The sequence below is a fragment of the Bison bison genome, unplaced genomic scaffold (assembly GCF_000754665.1).
Source record: "Bison bison bison isolate TAMUID 2011002044 unplaced genomic scaffold, Bison_UMD1.0 scf7180017864309, whole genome shotgun sequence".
Classification (NCBI taxonomy): domain Eukaryota; kingdom Metazoa; phylum Chordata; class Mammalia; order Artiodactyla; family Bovidae; genus Bison; species Bison bison.
In genome coordinates, this window is record NW_011494881.1 from 2,390,032 (window position 1) to 2,411,851 (window position 21,820).

A 21,820-nucleotide genomic window follows, 5' to 3' on the forward strand; every position below is an offset into this window, starting at 1 on the left:
AAGATGGTTACTTTGCTAGTTGTGAGAGAAAATGAATTTAAGTTGATGTGTAGTTGATTTAAAATGGGTTTCAGGTGTGCAGCACAGTGATTCAGTTGTGTATCACTTTTTTTTTTCAGATTATTTACGTTACGGGTGGTTATGAGTATAGTTCCCTGTGCTGTACAGTAGGTCTTCATAGGCTACCTATTTTTATTTATTTATTTATTTTTGGCTGTCCTGAGTTTTGTTGCTGCACGAGGGCTTTCTCTAGTTGGAGCAGCAGGGGCTACTCTTCATTGGGGCTTCTCCTGCAGAGCACAGCTCTATAGAGCGCGCAGGCTTCGGTAGTTGTGGCTCACAGGCTCTGGAGCACTGGGTCGGTAGTTGTGGTGCACAGGCTTAGTTGTTCCACAGCATGTGGGCTCTTCCCAGACCAGGAATCAGACCCGTGCCCTCTGCATTGGTAGGCAGATTGTTAACAGTGGATCGTCAGGGAAGTCCCGGTTATCTATTTTATATATAGGAGTGAGTATATGTTAATCCCAAACTCCTAATTTATAACCTGTTTCCCCATTGGTAACCATAAGTTTGTTTTCTGTATCTTTGGATCTATTTCTGTTTAGTAAGTAAGTTAATTTGTTATTTTTATTTTTTAAAAGAAATGATGTTTGATATTTGTCTATGTCTGGGTTACTTCACTTTAGTATAATCTCTGGGTCCATCCATTTTGGTGCAAACGGCATTATTTCATTCTTTTTTATGGCTGAATAGTACTCCATTGTATGTATTTACCACATCTTTATCAGTCATCTGTTGATGGACATTTAGGTCGTTTCTGTGTCTTGGGTGTTGTAAATAGTGCTACAGAACATTGGGGTTGCATGTATCTGTTTGAATTACAGTTTTCTCTGGATATATGCCCAGGAGTGGGTTGTAGGATCATATGTCATCTCTCTTTTAGGTTTTAAGGAACCTCCATAGTGCTTGTACCAATTTACACCAACAGTGTAGGGGGGTTCCTTGTGAAAGAAAATGAATTTAATAATAAAGCCATGAAAACAGGAAATATTGTGAATTTAGACCTTTTTGGAAGGAAAGTTTCTCTAGATGTATCAAGCCATTGATTGTATATAGTGGAGAAGAAACAGATTTCCTCTAGACTGGGACCTCCAAGTAATGGGAGAGGTGTGTGAAAGAGGTTACTGGTTCATTGGAGCAGTTTCTCAACCTGTTGACGGTTTGGGATGGGTAATTCTTTGCAGCGAGTGCTGTGCACTGCAGGACATTTAGCAACAACCAGTGGCCTCTTATTAAATACCATTAGCACCCTCTCGTCAGTGTGGACGATCAAAAGTGTGTGCAGATGTTGCCAGATGTCTCCTGCAAAATGGCTCCCTGTTTGAGCCACTGGTGTATCAACAGTGTGCCTAGCTATGGCACCACTTTGAATTCTTCTATAGGAGAACAATTTAGGCCAACATTAAAGCTATATATTCTTGTTCTGAACCATTGTCTTCTTGCATAAGGGCTTAAATTGATAATGAATTGTGGCCATGGTTCTCAGGAGTCCATGAAAAACAATCCTCCTATATGAGTGGCAGTTATAAAGACTAATTCATTTATCAGGTGCTGATAAATATGAGTGATTTTTATTAAGAGTCAGTGAAGGTGAAACTGAGGTTGTATAAAATAACTTTTTTTAAAGGACTATGTTCAAAGATATAGTTGCTGTCCCATATTGAATACAGTGAATGTTCTTTCCCCTAAAGGGATAAAATTCAAGGAAAGGAGAGGGATAAATACGAACTTCCAAAAATGTATATTTATTCAGTAAATTGTCACTTAATTGATAGGTACAAACATACCAGATTAAGTAGTTACAAGGTTAAGGAATCTTAAAACCAGCTCATTTGTAGTATTTTCCGTTCAGTAAACTTTCTGTCAGATACTTGAATACTTCATAACAATCACAGTGTTAGTCAGGTGGTTCATCATAGGTTCCATCTATCGTAACTCATCTGGCAAGTGTTCATTTTGACATTTTCTGCTTTCTGCTATTAAAAATGTATTGCTCTGATTGTCCTTTTTGATATGTTTCTGATGTTCTAAATTTCCTGAAAGCAAAATTGCTAATGGTTATGGGTGAATAAAATGTACTCCCATCAGAAGTGTATTGGAAAGCTAAATTAGCATGCCCATGCTCTTTCCCCCACAGAAAAAGCCTCCCATGATACATTAGTATTGTTGGTTTGTTTTTTTTTTAGAATGTGTGTTGTGTGTATGGTTTGAAAAGATTGAAACTGTAGAAAACATGTTAGTTGGCCTCTCCCTTCAGTTTTCCTGTCTAATCTTTCTTAAAGGTTACCATGGTAAAATGTTTAACTGGTTTCCTTCTAGGAAAAAAAAAAGAGTAAACCTGTTTCTGTGTGTGTGTAGGGGGGAGAAATATTATTAAGTTTCTAATAATACTTTAAAAATGACCACCAACAAAATCACACTCTTCTCTCTATATTGCTTTTTTCTCCACTTAATATTCTTGGAAATAGTTTCATAATGTCTCTTAAATGTACCTCATTTTAAAGAAAAGGCTGAATAGTATTGTTTCATAGTTGGACCACAGTATAATCATCTGTTAATGGCTATCTAGAGTTTTTAAGGCAGTCAAGTTCTTTTTTTGTTATTAATACTAGCGTGGATGACTGCTTCTTATTACTTGTCATGTATCTTTGAATCGCCTGTTGTTCTTAGTAGTTTTTTTTTTTTCATTGAGATTCTTTTCTTCGTACTGATTTGTGAGAACTTTTTTTTTTTTTTTTTTGCAATGCAGAGCTTATGGGATCTTGGTTCCCTGACCAGGGATTGAACCTGGGCCATAGCAGTAAAAGTTGTGTGCAGGCCTAAACGCTGGACTGCCAGGAAATTCCCAAGAACGTGTATTTTTTAAAAATTATTTATTTTTGGTCGCACTGGGTCATTGTTGCTTTCTACAGACTTTCTGTAGTTGCAGCAAGTAGGGGCTACTCTTCATTCCAGTGCTCTGGCTTCTCATTACCGTGGCTTCTCTGGTTGGCAGAGCACACGCTCTAGGTACATTGGCTTCAGTACTTGCAGCGCACAGGCTCAGTAGTTGTGGTACACGGGCTTAGTTGCTCTGTGCCATTTGAAATCTTCCTGTTGTAGGGATTGAACCCATGTGCCTTGCATTAGCAACCGGATTCTTATCCACGGTGCCCTCAGGAAAGTCCTGAGAACATATATTCTTGAAGTGTTTGGTGGATGATTAGAATTCGTCTCCAGTAATCCCATGTGGGATGTGCAATGTGAAAAATGCTTAACTAGATTAGTCTCAGTAGACTGATTTGCAGTACCTCATAGAAATGGTACTTCACCTGAAGGAAGAACGGGGAACGTGAAGTTGAGGGATCAGAAACTGCATAGTGGTTAAGAGCTGCACTTTGGCATCAAAACTGGGTTTGAATGATAGTTCTGCTACTTTCTGCTTTTGTGACTTTTGGTGTTACCTCTGTGCTTTGGTTTTCTCACCTGCAAGATGGGGATATACATGTCTAGAAAGGAGGATCAACAGATCTTTTCTGTACAGGTCCTGGTAGTAAAGGTAATCTGCCTTGTGGCCACATGGGAACTCGGTCATACTGTGTTCTTTTCCTTTACAGTCCTTGGAAATGTAAAAATCCAGTCCTCAGCCCAGTCTGCAGCATTATTATAAAGGGCTCTTGTTATATCTGGGACATACATTAAGTATTAATGAATAGCTTCACTAATTGAAATTCTCTTACGTTATGTTAGTACAGGGGCCAGCAAACTACAGCCTTAGTCCAGATGTGGCCCACTGCCTGTTTATTTACAACTATGAGCTAAAACTTTTAAATGGATGTGAAAAAAAATAAAAAGAATAATACTTTACATCATGTGAACATTATATGAAATTCTAATATCAGTGACTATAAATAAAGTTTCACTGGAACACAGCCATGCTCATTCATTGACATGTTGCCTGTGGCTGCTTAAGTACTACAGTGGAAGACTTGAATGGTTGTAATACAGACCATAAAGACAGGAGATCACATGGCCTGCAAAACCTTAAATACTTGCTACCTGGTATCCCAGTGTGGAAAAAGTTGAGGAAGCGAGCTTTTTAATGGGGAAAAAAGTACATTTGTCAGGTGACTGATTTACAAGTTTTTGACTAGGAAAGATACTGAGTAGTCTGTGATTTTGTGGAATGAGTGAAACAAGACTAGGGATTATGAAGATTTTTCATTACTGTGGTTAGTTGGTTTCACTTACTTTTTGGGACTTTTAAATTTTTTAGAAAATTTAAATTCTAGTTTCTTAGCAACTCTTCCTACTGCTTATTGAAATAGTGGCATCTCAAACTTTGGTGAGTCCTTCTAGTTTCGAGGGGCTGCAGTTAACACCCCTGCCTTTGACTGTATTTCTCATTCATATTGGTAGAAATTGTGAGAAGCAAACAAGCAGAGGGCATCTCTGGAGAAAAACCATTATTCCTACATGAAAACTCACTATGGCAAAAAAGTTGGTTGCTAGTGGCCAATTACTGGATTGTTTGCACATTTCTGGACATAGCTTATAAAAGCAGCTTGTCATTTTAATAGCATTTCAAGCATTTGGTCCCAGCTCTGCTTCCAGTCTAATGTAAATGGATTCCTATGGCAATAACAGTGGTCCAACCCACATGACTGGTTCCTAAATAGGACTTAAGGAGGTTCAGATTTAGGATGCCCTGTCTTGCTTAGAACAGATCTGGAATGTCACAATTCCAACAGGAAGAATTAATCTGTATTTTATCTGAAAATTGTATCTCCTGCCAGCCAATTAGGTTTTTTAATTTTTTTTTTGGTCTGTGTTGGATCTTCATTGCTGCATGTAGGCTTTCTCTAGTTGTGGCCAGCGGAGGCTTCTCTTTATGGTGCCTCTCACTGGTGGCTTCTCTTGTTTAGGAGCACAAACTCTTGGGTGCGTGGGCCTCAGTCGTCATAAGCTCAGAAGTTGTGGCTCTCATACTTCCAGGGCACTGGCTCAGTAGTTGCCGTGCATGGGCTTAGTTGCCACAGGAAATCTGGGATCTTCCTGGACCAGGGATTGAACCCATGTCTTCTACATTGGCAGGTGGATTCTTTACCACTGAGCCACCAGAGAAGCCCTCGATTGAATTTTTAACAAATTTTCCTTGTTAAGGGGTTGGGAGCTTAGAAAATTTAAATTCTAGTTTCTTAACAACTTTTAATAGATAGTATGAAAATTAAATTTTCTAAGTGAGTCCTTATTTAGGGATAGTTCTGTTAAGAAAGTCCTGTCAGAGTAAATTTTTCCCATTATTTCAGATTATATCCCTTAGTTGGAATGCAGTACTTAAATCTAGTGATTCAGACATGGTCCACTGCATATTTGGAAGAAAATAGACAAAGTTTCAAATAACCATTAAACGTAAGCTTACAAAATAAACCCTTCATAAATTATTCCGAACTACAGGAATTGATTTGTAAATCTAAGTACTAAATTACCCCTGAATTGTTAGTGGGTTGGACATGAAGGGAAACTGAAGTACAGAGCTGAATCTAGTATCCCACAAATTTTTGTTGGTGGTGTTGTTTTAATAATTCTATTTTATTAAATTCTTTCATGAAAAGTCTACACGGTCACCACAGATAAGTCACTGCAGAAGCTTTACTCCTTTTTGCCAGCACCAGTATTGGCCTCTGCAGTCTCCCTGACTGTCTTCATTCTGTTCTAGCCTTCCTTTCACTGTCTTCTTGACATGTTTTTCTCCTCCAGGCCATGTCTTGCAAGTCTGTGTTGGGGCTTATTCTTATTCCCATAATCCCAGGAATTGAAAATCATGCCAAAGCCATTTGTTTTGCCACCACCAAAATCGGTTCTGAATCCAAACACAAGGGTGCCATCTGGTATGGTTTTGTACATTTTGGCTAGTTTTTTTTTTTCTTCTGAATTTCTGTCTTGGGTACTGTTTCCTACCCATGGTGAAGGTCAACGATGACCATTTGTTTCCACTGAAGTAATCAGTTGGTCCTGAACTTTCTACTCTGGATAGTTACTGTGTCGTTCATCATCTTCAAGCAGTCAGGGAGGAGAAGAGCTAGTGTCCCACAGGATTTTGTCCTTAAACCTTCCCTTTTAAAAAGGGTGGCCAATAAGGCACGTGAAACTTCCTTCTGTGGGGTGGAGTCCTGGTACTCTTGCTGCTGCTCAGCCTTGCTCTGAAGGTAGGCAGCCATTTGTTCTTGTACTGCTGGCTTGCTATTAGCACTTTCCTGACTACTGTTCTATCTGTTGCCTAGAATATCGTATTTGTTAAAAAAAATTCTAACAGCTATTTCCAGAGGGGAGATTTATAAGGTGTTGGTATTAGAACAAAGCAATCTGATGAGAAAACAGTGGTTAAGAGAGCACAACCTAGTTGTCTAGACAAAATGTGACATGTTTTTTTTATAAACATTCGCTTTAATAAACTCTTCACTTGTTACTTCTTTCTATATGCATTGTCTTTCTTGAATTGCAGAGTTGTTCATGATCTTAATGATAAAAATTTGGGAGGCAGAATTATTGGGTTTTGTGTATGTCGCATTTTCAACAGCATATGGTCATGTATGTGATAGACCTTATAATGAGATTTATAATGAGACATGCCTATTATTTTCACCTAAAGGGTATCTTGGTAGGCAGTTTTTTAAACTTGAAATATTTAGTAGATTGAAAGTTAAAGTCATGTAGAATCTTTACTATTAAACGCTTTTGCATAATGTCAGAATTGAAGACTCCAACCCCCTTCCCAGTTTTAGAGCTTGTTTCTATCCTTCCTGACTTGTTTAAGAAGTATCTGTGCTTTGCATATAATTCCCATTTTTGCTTCTTTACAAAACAACAAAACCAAAATTATACACATTGGTGACTAACTTGACTTTTTTCACATGTCATGGGCCATCTTGCAGGTCACTCCCTCATTCATTTTAATGGCTGCACAATCCACTATTATGGATGTACCATGTTTCTACAGCCAGTCCTCTGTTGGTGGACATATGGTTGTATCTAGTTTTTTGCTAGCACTTTAATAGGTTAGAGGCTGTAATGAATGGTAAGGAAGTAGGTAGAAGTACTACTTCAATGAAAAAAGTAGAGAAGAAACTTCCTTTGCCATAGTCACTTACTAAATGAAATTTAATAAAAACACTGTCAAAAGTTGAGAGGACCGAAATTGATACTTTTTTTCTGATCTTTTTGCCATGTGTATATCTGAATTCTTTGTTTTTAAAGAAGAAACAGCATTGAAGCATTATTTGGGGGGAAAAACACACACACAAAATCCAGCAACTCAGCATTCATGAGCAACTCTATACTATACCAGTATGTGCCTGTGCAGTGGAAGGAAAACAATTTTGGTAAGGAATTAAAACTTTAGCTTTGAACTTCCAACAGGTTGATATTTATAATGAATGATGAATCAAAAATTTTAAATATTATGTTGACAGTGCCTTTTTTAGTTTTAAAAAAGTCACCATATCTCTAGTATTTTTTATTTCAATATAAACTTTTCCCCTTTTCCTTTACAAAAAAAAAATCTGAATTTGCAGCCAACAAAAATTAGATATATATTAAGGTATGTATTTCTTCTGACTTTTATTAAAATATCAACATTTATAAGAGATGTTTGCAGGTCGATTTTATCCTTTGCGAGAGGCCATGTTCACTAATTGCTGAGTTTTATTTGTATTATAGCAACAATCCTTTTGTGTGTGTTGCATCCATCTAGATGCTTTGAGATTGTCGTGTGTTGTTTTCTAATTATCATTGGTAGTTTTTTTTGTTGTTGTTAAACCTAAACCTGTGACATTTATTAACACTTAATGTTTTTTCTGCTTTTTGCATTATCTAGGAAATATATCCTGGACAATTCCAACCATCTCTTTGTCACAAATTCATAGCCTTGTCTGATAAGGAAGGAAAACTACTTCGCAACTATACTCAGAACATAGATACACTGGAGCAGGTTGCAGGAATCCAAAAGATAATTCAGTGTCATGGTTAGTAAACTTCAGAATTGCTTTTCCCATTATATTAGTTTTGTAGGAAAAATTAGGATTAGTAAGTAGGGTGTCATTTAGGAATAGAGATTAAGCCTTATTATTTAATCATGTTACCTGATCAGGTGTAGATAAGGAAAGTATAGACTGCAAAAATATGAAACCTGAAATACTGGCCTCAACTCTTAATTGTATCAAATGTCAGATGTTAATTTGGATTTCAAAAGATGTAGCAGTTGTGTACACTCAAGTTTCAAATGGTGTGCTTAGTCCTCTGTGACCCTGTGCAGCCCTGTGGCTTGCAGCCCACCAGGCTCCTCTGCCCACCAGGCTCCTCTGTCCGCGGGGTTTTCTCAGGCAAGTATGCTGGAGTGTGTTGTCACCTCCTCCAGAGGATCTTCCTAACCTAGAGATCAAACCCACATTTCCTGCATTGCAGGTGGATTCTTTACCCACTGAGCTATCAGGGAAGCCTATTACATTCTTTTAAATAACATTTTTTATTACAAAAGTGATATTAGCTATGGATGAAAAAAACATGGCGTCTTGAGGAAATCAAAAGAACTGCTGATTAGGTCAGATGTACAGGATTCAGAAATTTGAAGACTTTAAAACAAGTTTGAATAAACTTTTATTGTATCTAAACTGTCTCTGAAACAAAACTGTTAAGCTAATACAATCGTAACCTTCCAAATTTGCAATTTTAGTGCTGGAGGAGTTAGTATTATTTTATTAAAAGAGTAGCTTTAGGAAGGGTCGTTATATCAACATCTCTTTTGTGGAACCTCTTGAAATTTCTAAAGTCTCCAGCTTTTCTAGTATCATATTATAACTTATTTAAGAAATGGAAATATTTAACAAAGCGTGTATTTGTTGGTTGTTTTTAGGTTCCTTTGCAACAGCATCTTGCCTGATTTGTAAATATAAAGTTGACTGTGAAGCTGTACGAGGAGATATTTTTAATCAGGTAATTTATCACCCATATCTTAAGATTTGTGCTTGTCTCTGATCTGTTTCCTTTGCCTCAATTGTTTTTTCCCTCCCCCTGAAAGTATTTATGTGGTACAGAAACATCCATGACTATGGGGGATTACAGAGGAGTACCCAAAAACCTTTCATTACCTTAAGTTGAAAACTTCGCTTCATAATCTTTTTTAAAAAGTATTTATTTGACTGCGCCAGGTCTTAGTTGTGGATCTTTGTTGCAGCATGTGGGATTTAGTTCCCTGGACAGAGGCAGGACCCGGGCCCCTGTGGTGGGAGGGCAGAGTCTTAGCCACTGGACCATCAAAGAAGTCCCCATAATCGTTCTTGAATGATGAAATTGACTTCCTAAACATTACAAAATATTTCATGTATGCTCATTGCCAAAAAAATTTTAAGAAGATAATGGCAGAGCATAAAAACCATCCAGAAATAAAACTCAATGTGCTTAGCTGTATATAAAATCATATAATTATGAGAAGATAGCATATTAGAATGGAATTGTATTTTACAGACTTACTACTTTTTAAAATTTTGTTTTGGCTGCGTGCAGACCTTCTCTAGGTGCAGTGAGCGGGGCTGCTTTTGTGGTGTGCGGGCTTCTCACGGTGGTGGCTCTCTCCTCGCGCGGCTCTGGGGCAGGTTCAGTAGTGGTGGTGCATGTGCTTAGTTGCCCCACAGCATGTGATCCTCCTGGACCAGGAATCAAACCCATGTCCTCTGCATTGGCAGGTGGATTCTTAACCATCTGACCACCAGGCAGTCCCAAACTTTTATTTTTTTTTAAGGTTAAGACTCATGTACATGTATACACATTGCTTTTTCTTCTTAATTCTCTTTAATGTCAAATGTGGGTCTATACAGATATTAGCAGCAGATAATAGCACAATTGTATTTCATTGCTAGTGAAATAAGTGGGGGGGTCATTTATAGTTGATGTTTCGGTTTTATCCAGTTTTCTCTGCTATTTATCCAGTTTTTCTGTTTTCTTTAATAAATTTGAAATGATTTCTTACTAAGTGTGGAAATGTTGACTGTTCTAACTTGGACTTGGCATTATCTTTCCCTCCTCAACCAAAACCTGGAACACCTAGGTGGTTCCTCGATGTCCTAGATGCCCAGCTGACGAACCACTTGCTATCATGAAACCAGAGATTGTCTTTTTTGGTGAAAATTTACCAGAACAGTTTCATAGAGCCATGAAGTATGACAAAGATGAAGTTGATCTTCTCATTGTTATTGGATCTTCCCTGAAAGTAAGACCAGTAGCACTAATTCCAAGTAAGTTGGTAATGATTTTTAAAGAACCATTTCTGTATATTTTGCCATGGGCTGTGGGTATGTAGAGTATACCCCAGTGATTTGTTCATTTAAGAGTGGTAAAGAGCCCAAGTTTTTAAAGGTGACATATTCTTGTTCATGAAGATTGATTAATCTGAAATTTCAATGGGAATAGAGGGTTTTCAAAACAGAATAACGGAAACCGTTCAATGTAACTTTTCGATGGGATGTGTTTTTAATGCAGTAGGAGTTAGCATCAACTAATTTACATATACATGGGAAATATGAAAAATAATCTATTTTAATCTAAATTTGAGCCTGTTGCTAATGTTTCACATTCTAGTAGGTTCAGATGTATAGCTTGATATTGTGTAAGTACTCATGTAAGATAGAATTTTGGGACTCAAAATGATGGTTTTAGTAAGTCATAAGCATTATATGTAGATCAGCTCTAACAAAAAGCGTGTTCATGTGTATAAAGATGCTCTAATACAACTGAATTCCCTGTTACTCTCAGGAATATTTCTTTAACCCATGCTCCTATACTTCATTTTTTTCTCCCTCTAGTGAGCAAGGAAGGGGGAGGAAGATAGAGGGGCTTGAATTATTGCATCAGTTGTGCCATAAAAGTGAGGAAAGGGGCAGAGGAGAGAATATCAAACCCTTAACGAGAGAATTAGACCCTCACACCAGCAAATAGGCCGCTAAACTGCTGCTTTAATAGAAATTACTCAGGTAGATTATAGGATAATTTGTAACTAAAAAGAAAATTTAATGTCTAAGCTTAGTTTTGTTTTTTTTCTATTTAAACACAGAGCAGAGAACTTCTGACAAGCTTTCTGTGGGGTAGTATAATGTGTTGGTGATGTTAAGCAAAAGTGGAGAGTAAACACTATATCAGAAGCCATTTAAGTAGAGAAAACTCTCACCTACTAAGAGCCAAGAACTTTGCATATTAGGTCACTTAATCCTCACTGCAATCTTGTGGAGCAGTAGTTACCCTATTATGCAGACAAGAAAACTGAACACAGAATGTAAAAGTTTGAGGCAAGAGGTAATCAAGTGATAGAAGAAATTTTGCTGTTCATTTATTGACTTAATAGTGTGATGGTATATAATTGCTTGATTAGAGTTGCGTCTTTTTTTGGCATTGGGGAGTGTTAGATTTTCTTTTGGCTTACAGGAACTCATTTCCCTGACCAGGGATAGGGCCCTGGCCATGGCAGTGAAAGCAGAGGGTCCTAACCACTGAACTTGCCAGGAAATTCCCTGTTAAGATTTAACATACTGTGTGTGTTTTGGTTTTATAAGTGCACCTCCCTTCTTTTTTCTAATTCTTATTTTTTCACCCTAATCTTAGGTTCCATACCCCATGAAGTGCCTCAGATATTAATTAATAGGGAACCTTTGCCTCACCTGCATTTTGATGTAGAGCTTCTTGGAGACTGTGACGTAATTATTAATGAACTGTGTCATAGGTTAGGTGGTGAATATGCCAAACTTTGCTGTAACCCTGTGAAGCTTTCAGAAATTACTGAAAAACCTCCTCGAATACAAAAAGAGTTGGCACATTTGTCAGAATTGCCACCCACACCCCTCAATATTTCAGAAGGCTCAAGTTCACCAGAAAGAACTTCACCACCAGATTCTTCAGTGATTGTCACTCTTTTAGACCAAGAAACAAAGAGTAACGTTGATGATCCAGATGTGTCTGAATCAAAAGACCATGTCACAGAAAAATCACAGGAAGTACAGACTTCTACTAGGAGCATTGAAAGTGTTAATGAACAGTTGGAGAGTCCAGATTTGAAGAATGCTGTCTCCAATTCTGGTGAGAAAAATGAAAGAACTTCAGTAGCTGAAACAGTGAGAAAATGCTGGCCAGCTAGACTTGCAAAGGAGCAGATTAGTAAACGCCTTGATGGTAAGAAAGGCTGTTGGGCCATTTTGAGGATATAACTATTTTTTTTTTTTTTAATTGGAGGTTAATTACTTTCCAATATTGTAGTGGAAATATTTTTGACATACATTCACATGAATCAGCCATGGGTGTGTTCCCCATCCTGAACCCTCCTCTCTCCCCATCTCATCCCTCAGGGTCATCCCAGTGCACTGGCCCTGAGCACCCTGTCTCATGCATCGAACCTGGACTGGTGATCTGTTTCACATAATATACATGCTTCAGTGCTCTTCTCTCACATCATCTGACCCTTGCCTTCTCCCAGAGTCCAAAAGTCTGTTCTTTACATGAATCTCTTGTGGTCTCACGTATAGGGTCATCATTACCATCTTTCTAAATTCCACATATATGCGTTATATTGTATTGGTGTTTTTCTTTCTGACTTACTTCACTCTGTACGATAGGCTCCAGTTTCAACGGAATATTTGCAGGAAGTGAGCAATTTTGGCAAGCTAGTTAGTGTAAACTTCATGCAGCTAAATTTTAATACTTGATTGTGTTTAGAGAAACTGAATCTGAGATTTTAAGCTAGAAAAAGATAAAACAGTATCTCAATAATATGGGGAAGAAATGGTGTCCAACAGCGTGCTCTGTACTTTGAGTTTCTCTAGGGAGTGAGAAGTTAAGCATTTAATTGGGGACTACTGAGTGCCCTGCTGTTTTCTGCTAAGAGCTTTAGATGGTGAAAATCACAAGATTTGGGTGTTTACTGAGCGTCAGTGACTTGACATATTTTCTGATTTCAGTATCTGATTTCAGTTAGGCAGGAAACTATTCCTTCTCAGGTACAGGTGGGAAAACAAGGACCACAAAGGTTAAATACCCTGTCCAAGGAAACAACTAGAGTGAAGAAGAGCCAGGTAGATTCCAGGTTCTGTTAACCTGTTGCTGTTTCAGATCTAGGAAAACATCTGGTTCTTCTCCACTATCAGAAATAGCATCTGCTCTGTTTTGACTCATGAAAAGTCCTTACCAATTTGTATTAATATGGGTGAAATCACTTTCTACCTTTTAAAACCACTTGTGCACAAGTATTAACCTATGGTGAAAAACCCTAATTAAGACGGAAAATTGTGCTCTTAGATGCAACAATCTTGTACTGCTTAAAACACTCTCACTCACCATATGTGGGGAAAACTGGCAAGAAATTTTAGACAAATGTATTACGTATTCTAATCATTTGCCATAAATAAGTTTTAGTTCAGTTGAATAAGCCTTTGGGTATTTCCAAACTAGGACTGCACCAAGTTCTGCAAACACCCATCCAAGCAACTGATATTTGGGTATAATTACAAAAATGGGTGAATGGGAAAAAAAATAGGTGAGATTTTTAAAAGGTAGATGCTACTTAGTGGGCACTAAGTTATAGAAGGCTTAACTATAAGTTAAGTTGGTGAAGTCTTCATGGGGAAGACACTAGAAAAAGCATAGAAGAATACTTATGCTTATCAATGTGGCAAAAGTCAGAAGTAGAAAAATTGCTGTTGATTTAGTCAGATAAGTCTCTGTCATATAGTCTGCTTGTGTGTTAGTCCTTTGTGTCTTGACTTGTTTTTGACCCCATGGACTGTAGCCTGCCAGGCCCCTCTGCCCATTGGATTCTCCAGGCAGGAATACTGGAGTGAGTTGCCATTTCCTTCTTCAAAGTCTGCTTAGGCACTCACAATATTCTTCAGCTCTTTTTTGACAGATGGGTCAAATGTATAAAACTCTGCCCCAGAAAATTGGTATACCTTGGTTTTATTCTGCTAATTTAGACCTTTAAAGACACAGGCTTCAGAATTTGACTGCATTGTCAGATCTACCTCTCAGAGCATTGTGAGCATTTGAAAAGATAACTGATGTAAAGAATGTAAAACTTAACATTTTTAACTGTTTAAACCAAACAACTGGAGTTTACTCATTTACTTTGCCACCATTTGTAGTGAGGTCAGGGCTGAAAAGGAGGAAGTTGGAGCATATAAGAACTAAAATGTGAATATCTTAAAGGTAAGATTGCCAGTAGGACAAAAACAGGTACAGGGTACTTGGACTGAGAAATAGATTGTACAGTTCTAAAGGGGGCCAGAGCAGAATGAACTGGTTTTTAATAAACCCGTAAAAGGGCAGAACAGCCATGTGCTGGGACCCTTAGAAGACTGGCTCCTAGGATGTGATTGAGAGGAGATGGTCCTGTTATAATCACTAGATGGGTCTGCCAGCAGCTAGAATGCAGGTACTCAACTCCCTTCTCCATGAAAACAATGTGGTTTTCATGCTGCAAAACATGGGTTATTCCAGAGTGAGAACTGGATCAAGACGGAGTCTTAAAAAAGCTTGGAAGTCATTTTGAAGAGAAACTTAGGTATATATTACTCCAGATGAACTATGCAGTAGTCAGCTTTTGTGAATCAGTCTGGGCTCTTAAGAGCCTTGACTGGGGAGAGAGTCACTCTGGCTTAGGGGACAGAGGGGAAGGCTCCTCACCATGAGAGGTCAAATCTTATACTGCAGATGCTAATTTGGGAGGGCTTTGCAAAAGAAAGCTTCACAGTGCTTCTCACACTTTAACATGATAGGACTCATAGAAAAATAGCTTCTGATTCAGAGGGTGGGTGGTGGGTGGATACTTCGTCTCACCAAATCTCAAAGGAGTTGGTTAAGCCTAGTTGAACATGGCTCTCTACAATTTTTTCATACTTACCTCATAGGGTTTGAAAATTACTCCATACCCAGATGAGGAAATTGAGGCACAGAGATAACACTCCCAATTTGCAAAGTTTATGAGTGGCAGAACTAAGATTTCTACCCAGGACTGAGTGTCTCTATAGCTTATTGTTGAGAAACTATATAATAATAGCCTCTAGTAATGATACTCAGGTAAAAGCATAGGTTCTATGCTTATCCAAACACCACAATCATACTAAGTCCTAGAAAACTGGAAATAACCCATTTCTCTATTTCTGTATTTCAGATAATCAGTATCTGTTTTTACCACCAAACCGTTACATTTTCCATGGCGCTGAGGTATATTCAGACTCTGAAGATGATGTCTTATCCTCTAGTTCTTGCGGCAGTAACAGTGATAGTGGAACGTGCCAGAGTCCAAGTTTAGAAGAACCCATGGAGGATGAAAGTGAGAATGAAGAATTTTACAATGGTTTGGAAGATGATGCTGATGTTAATGAGAGAGCTGGAGGAACTGTATTTGAAGCTGATGGAGGTGATCAAGAGGCAATTAATGAAGCTATATCTGTGAAACAGGAAGCAACATGCATTAACTATCCATCAAACAAATCATAATATAGTAATTGTCCAGGTACAGAAATTGTTCCACCAGCATTAGAATCTTTAGCATGTCAAATTGAATGTTTACTTGTGAACTCAATAGAGCAAGGAAACCAGAAAGGTGTAATATTTATAGACTGGTAAAACAGATTTCCCCTCAATGGGTAATTTTTAACTTCCTTATTTCTGTGCTTATACACTCAAACACTAACTTTTTTTTTTTAAACAAAGGTACGTAAGTATCTTTAGTCAGCTATTGGACTAGACTTTCTGTTAAAGGTTCATTTGTATGATACATCGACATGTATATATAATTGTTTTTGCCTAGTGAGTTTCAACATTTCAGAGTCTTCAAAAAGCCATTGGAATGTTAAATTAATGTAAAGGGAACAGCTTATCTAGACCAAAGAATGGTATTTTCACACTTTTCGTTTTAACATTGAATGGTTTGAAATCCTCAAATCTGTTCTGCTAAACGTTTGATTCTTTATTAGCACAATTACCTATTTTTAAACACTGGCATTTTCCAAAACTTGTGGCAGCTAACTTTTTAAAAATCTCATGACATGCAATGTGAGAAGGAAGTCAACGACGTGGGAGAGCACTCAGTTGTTTTTGCTTTTTTAAAATGAAACTTGGTGCTAACAGTTTCAGAAATGTATCGTTCAAATGAAGATGGCTTTTGTACTTCCTGTGGACATGTAGTAATGTCTATATTGGCTCATAAAACTAACTTAAAAAATAAATGCTTTGGAAATGTTTCAGTTGCTTTAGAAACAATAGTACCTGCCTGGGTCCCCTTAGTTTTAGGAATATTTGCCATTGTTGTTTAAACACCTATCACTGTGGTAGAGCTTGCATTGATCCTTTCCACAAGTATTAAACTGCCAATGTCAATCTGCAAAGCCTTTATGATCAATAATAATGGTACTTTAACTGGGGAGAGTGTAATATTTTGGACTGTTGCCTTTTTTGCCCATTCATGAGAGCAACAGACCCAGATTACGGTTCCAAAGCCAGAAAGTACATGTTTCCTGTTGGGAGGACTTGGTGTAAGAAACACCAAACATACTAGCCTAGTATTATGGAGATGAACGTGATGTAACTTGTAATAGCAGAATAGTTAATGAAACTAGTTCCTATAATGTCTTTATTTAAAAGCTTAGCCTGCCTTAAAACTAGAGAACAACTTTTTCAGCTGCAGAAGCTTCTAGCCTTTCAACAAAAGTTTGTACTTTGTAAAATTGCACAGTAACGATTTATTTCTCAGACCTTTCCCCAACATTGTTTTCAAAAAGTATTTTTATGTTGCTTTAGTATTTATTAAGTTTAACAAGAAGGGTTTGAAAAACAGCTGTTCTTAAGCTTAAAATATCCAGCTAGGACCATTACTGCCAGAGGAAAAAATTTTATTGAATGGCCATTTCCCTACCTAAAAGATGTTTCAATCTGAATTTATTTGACTACACTAAAGAATGCAGTATAATATTTAGTTTTCCATTTGCATGATCTGTGTTTGTGCTATAGATGATATTTTAAATTGAAAAATTTGTTTTAAATTATTTTTACAGTGAAGACTGTTTTCAGCTCTTTTTATATTGTACATAGTCTTTTATGTAATCTACTGGCATATGTTTTGTAGACTGTTTAATGACTGGATATCTTCCTCAAACTTTTGAAATACAAAACCAGTGTTTTATACTTGTACACTGTTTTAAAAGTCTATTAAAATTGTCATTTGACTTTTTTTCTGTTAGCTTACATTGTTTAAGGTAAAGAAATTGTGCAGCTTTTGTACGCTTTGAGGGCTATTAGATGCTACATTTTCTTTCAGTTTATATACAACAGTTAGTACTGAAAGTGCTGGTTGTAGTAACTGGTACATCACCAGAATGTTTCAACTGTTATAGACCAGGAGCCTTCCCCCGTCATTAACCCTGCCTAAGAATAACTGGGAAAGGTTGAAGGCAAAAGGAAGAGGAAGCAGCAGAGGATCAGATCCGAGCAAGCAGCAGAATCTGAGCAAGCTCCAGGGGATACTGGAGGACAGAGAGGAGCTTGGCATGCTGAAGTCCATGGGGTTGCAGAGTTGGATATGACTTAGTGACTAAAAGAATAGCTAATTTTTGACATGAAGCACTGACAAAGGACCAGGACTTTGGGATTAGGGAGATGAGGGAATGGTTGAACTGTAGCAAACTCAAGACCAAAAGGAGTAGACAGAAAGTGACTTGATCATATTTGGTGTGAACTTTCTTAGGCTGACCCAGAAATCGAGTGTTCAGGAGGACAGAAACGTGCCCCTTTACAAAGATGTAATGAATAAACGTGGCAGTTTCCTGCCTTCAGGTCTCTTGAAGGGAACTAAACAATCCAAAAAACTCTCTGCCCCTGTATATCTTGTTTGCACTAGAAAAAATACCTGTGAAATTCCATAGATGCACAAAATAGAAAAGTGGTTCTTAATAAAGAGCATGTCATTTCAAGTAATTGAATACCTAGCAAAACCTGACTTAATTAAAGCCGTGGATTCAATGCTGTTTCCACTTCCCTAGGTGCGTGTACCATATTCCACGGATACACTGTTTAATCAGTGTCTTCCTCAGTGGCACTAAAGAATGCTGTACCTTGACCCACCTGCTAAAACATTATCTGATAAATTTTATTTGAAACAAGTTTCAACTCTTAGACTAATGAAAAGCTCTCCCCACTCCTTAAAAATGAACAGTCACCCTTCCCCCCCACCCACCCACCCACCGAGTGACTCTCAGCTGGGATTAAAAATAAACTGGGGAATTTTGGAAAGTAACCTGAGCTGTCACCTCTTAGAGATGACATCTAATTGGCCAAAGGTGGAGTTTACAGTAAAAAGTAGCCCCAGGTGATATAGTAAGAGTTGAGAAGTGAAAGGAATAGGGTGAGTTCCTTCTGCATTTAACCCTCCATTCAGTGTGGCTGGCCCAAAAGGGAAAGTAAGGTAGACATACATAAAACAGACAAATTCCCACTTTGTCCCTAGTAATGTTACAATGTGAGTGCAGGGAGCTACCGAATTACTGTGAAAGGAGGACAAAACTAACCTAAGGAGTTTGGATGGCCAAAGGACCAGAGGCTGCGGATAGGAAGAGGTTGAGAGCAAGACCATTTTGCCTTTGCTTTCAGAGAACTCACCATATGCAGGGGAAGACTGCCTTAGGCATGTTGCACATCATCAGAAGACCTTGTTCAACTAAATGCAGTGAAAACCTTATACAACGCAGGCAAAAGCATGTTCGAAGTCAATCCCTGTGCAAAGGCTGGGGTTCTCAGTTTTGAAAACTACATTGTGGTTTTATTTCATGCCAATTTAAAGGCTTGTATTGATTCTACTGCCTTCTCTGAACAATGGCTATTGGTTAAAATTACTACTGACTTAAGAACAACTACTTGTACAAATAGGTCTAAGTGGAGGCCAAATGTTTTCAAAGGTTAAGCCAGTTCCGCAATCATGGTCCTTAAAATTTAGTGAACTCAGTATTTGCCTACTTGCTAATCTATCAATACAGTTCAGTAGCTCAGTCGTGTCTGACTCTGCGACCCCATGGACTGCAGTATGCCAGGCTTCCCTGTCCATCACCAACTCCTGGACCTTACTCAAACTCATGTCGAGTTGGTGAGCCATCCAACCATCTCATCCTCTGTTGTCCCCTTCTCCTACCTTGAATCTTTCCCAGCATCAGGGTCTTTTCCAGTGAGTCAGTTCTTCACATCAGGTGGCCAAAGTATTAGGAGTTTCAGCTTCAGTATCAGTCCTTCCAATGAATATTCAAGACTGATTTCCTTCAGGATGGACTGGTTGGATCTCCTTGCAGTCCAAGGGACTCTCAAGTCTTCCCCAATGCCACAGTTCAAAAGCATCAATTCTTCAGCGCTCAGCCTTCTGTATGGTCCAACTCTCACATACACACATGACTACTGGAAAAACCATAGCTTTGACTAGATGGACCTTTGTTGGCAAAGAAATGTCTATGCTTTTGAATATGCTGTCTAAGTTGGTCATAGCTTTTCTTCCAAGAAGCAAGCGTCTTTTAATTTCATGGCTGCAGTCACCATCTGCAGTGGTTTTAGAGCCCAAAAAAATAGTATGTCACTGTTTCCATTGTTTCCCCATCTATTTCCCATGAAGTGATGGGACTGGATGCAATGATCTTCATATTTTGAATGTTTTAAACCAGCCTTTTCACTCTCCTCTTTCACCTTCATCAAGAGGCTCTTTTAGTTCCTCTTCACTTTCTGGCATAAGGGTGGTGTCATCTGCAAATCTGAGGTTATTGGTAATTCTCCCTGAAATCTTGATTCCAGCTTGTGCTTCAACCAGCCCAGCATTTCACATGATGTTCTTTGCATATAAATTAAATAAGCAGAGTGACAGTATCCCTGACATACTCCTTTCCCGATTTGGAACCAGTCTGTTGTTCCATGTCCAGTTATAACTGTTGCTTCTTAACCTGCATACAGATTTCTCAGGAGGCAGGTCAGGTGGTCTGGTATTCCCATCTCTCGAAGAATTTTCCAGTTTGTTGTGATCCACATAGTCAAAGGCTTTGGCCTAGTCAATAAAGCAGAAGTAAATGTTTTTCTGGAACTCTCTTGCTTTTTCGATGATCCAGCGGATGGATGTTGGCAATTTGATGTCTGGTTCCTCTGCCTTTTCTAAATCCAGCTTGAACATCTGAAGTTCATGGTTCACGTACTGTGGAAGCCTGGCTTGGAGAATTTTGAGCATTACTTTGCTAGCATGTGAGATGAGTGCAATTGTGCGGTAGGTTGAGCATTCTTTGGCACTGCCTTTCTTTGGGATTGAAATGAAAACTGACCTTTTCTGGTCCTGTGGCCACTGCTGAGTTTTTCAGATTTGCAGCACTTTCACAGCATCATCTTTTAGGATTTGAAATGGAATTCACCTCCACTAGCTTTGTTCTCAGTGATGCTTCCTAAGGCCCACCTGACTTCACATTCAGGATGTCTGGCTCTAGGTGAGTGATGACACCATGGTGGTTATCTGGTCATAAAGATCTTTTTTTGTATAGTTCTGTGTATTCTTGTTACGTCTTCTTAGTATCTTCTGCTGCTTTTAGATCCAAACCATTTCTAATCTATAAAGCTTGGTATTTTTGTTACTTTTAAAAAGCAGCAAACAGCAATTTGAAAAATCTTCAATGGTATTTTTTCCCATGAAACTCCCTGCTGTTAATTCTACTGTAGCTCTGCAGTAACAGGGAGGAAAAGAATACCAGAGTTACCCAAATTATGCCTTGCACTGTTGTATTCCCAGATAACAGGTCAGGCCTTGTTAAAACACCTGTTCAATGAACTCTACCTGTATTAATCCAACGTGGCTGCTATTTTACAGAAAAGCTTCATAGCAAATAGAGGTTACTAAAAAACCTGACACACACATCTGTTTTCAGTGTTAACAATCAGTAGCCTCAAGGAATGGATGTGCACATAAACAATATAATACCAGAAACCTGGAGGAATTTTACTGGGAAAAATGTTACTTTAAGGACAATTATTAAGGCTTTTATTTAAAAGCCTATTAAAAACACCAGAAGTTTAACTAGTGAAAAGTACATGTCCACAATCCCTTTTCCAAAACCCTTGGACTCATTTGCATTTTGGAATTACGAATGTTAAAAGTTTTTTTAAAGCACAGTGTTGCACCCACACAGATCTGGGCAGCACCTAGACCAAACACAAAACAAACACACTTAGCACTGCCACAGTAACATATGCAAACAGTCCCATTTAGTATCATAAACAGCCTCAACAACTGAGGTCAGGTTTTGCTACAAAGTGATGTAACACCCCCGTCTCTCCCCACCCTGGCTGAGATGTTTTGGATTTTAGAATTACAGGTAAGGAGACTTGGGAGCTTCTATTAAACAGATGAATTTGTATGGAAATGGGAACTATCTGTCCAAAATTTAAGAGACCTTCCCTTAGATATTACTGTTTTTGAAGAATTTTGACTCTTATATGAGAACCAGTGAAAGTTTAAATATTAAGCCAATAAACCTTTATTATTTAAACAGTTTCATGGCATTTAAAAAATAAATTTAAAAAATAAATATTTGCATTATAGCAGAAAGTCACATGTGTTGCATCACTCACTGTTACAATTTAATGACAAGATAACTAAGCATCAGCACCTTAAAACTGAAAAGAGTTGTCTGTTAAGATTTGTCTCTTAAAATTCAAGTAAATGGTTCTGAAGCACTAAAAA

At 38.0% G+C, this 21,820-nt stretch overlaps 1 protein-coding gene and 1 pseudogene across 1 annotated transcript in view; one reads left to right on the forward strand and one right to left on the reverse strand.

The window, feature by feature from the left end:
* Positions 1-17,297, forward strand: part of SIRT1 (sirtuin 1) — a 26,742-nt gene extending 9,445 nt beyond the window's left edge. Inside the window, exons 6-10 of the mRNA XM_010852389.1 lie at positions 7,916-8,063; positions 8,951-9,030; positions 10,142-10,328; positions 11,689-12,252; positions 15,242-17,297. Of these exons, the coding sequence (XP_010850691.1) occupies positions 7,916-8,063; positions 8,951-9,030; positions 10,142-10,328; positions 11,689-12,252; positions 15,242-15,570 (1,308 nt within the window). The 3' untranslated portion in view covers positions 15,571-17,297. The remainder of the gene's footprint in view (positions 1-7,915; positions 8,064-8,950; positions 9,031-10,141; positions 10,329-11,688; positions 12,253-15,241) is intronic.
* LOC104997434 lies at positions 5,139-7,289 on the reverse strand (annotated as a pseudogene).
* Positions 17,298-21,820: the final 4,523 nt, after the last annotated feature.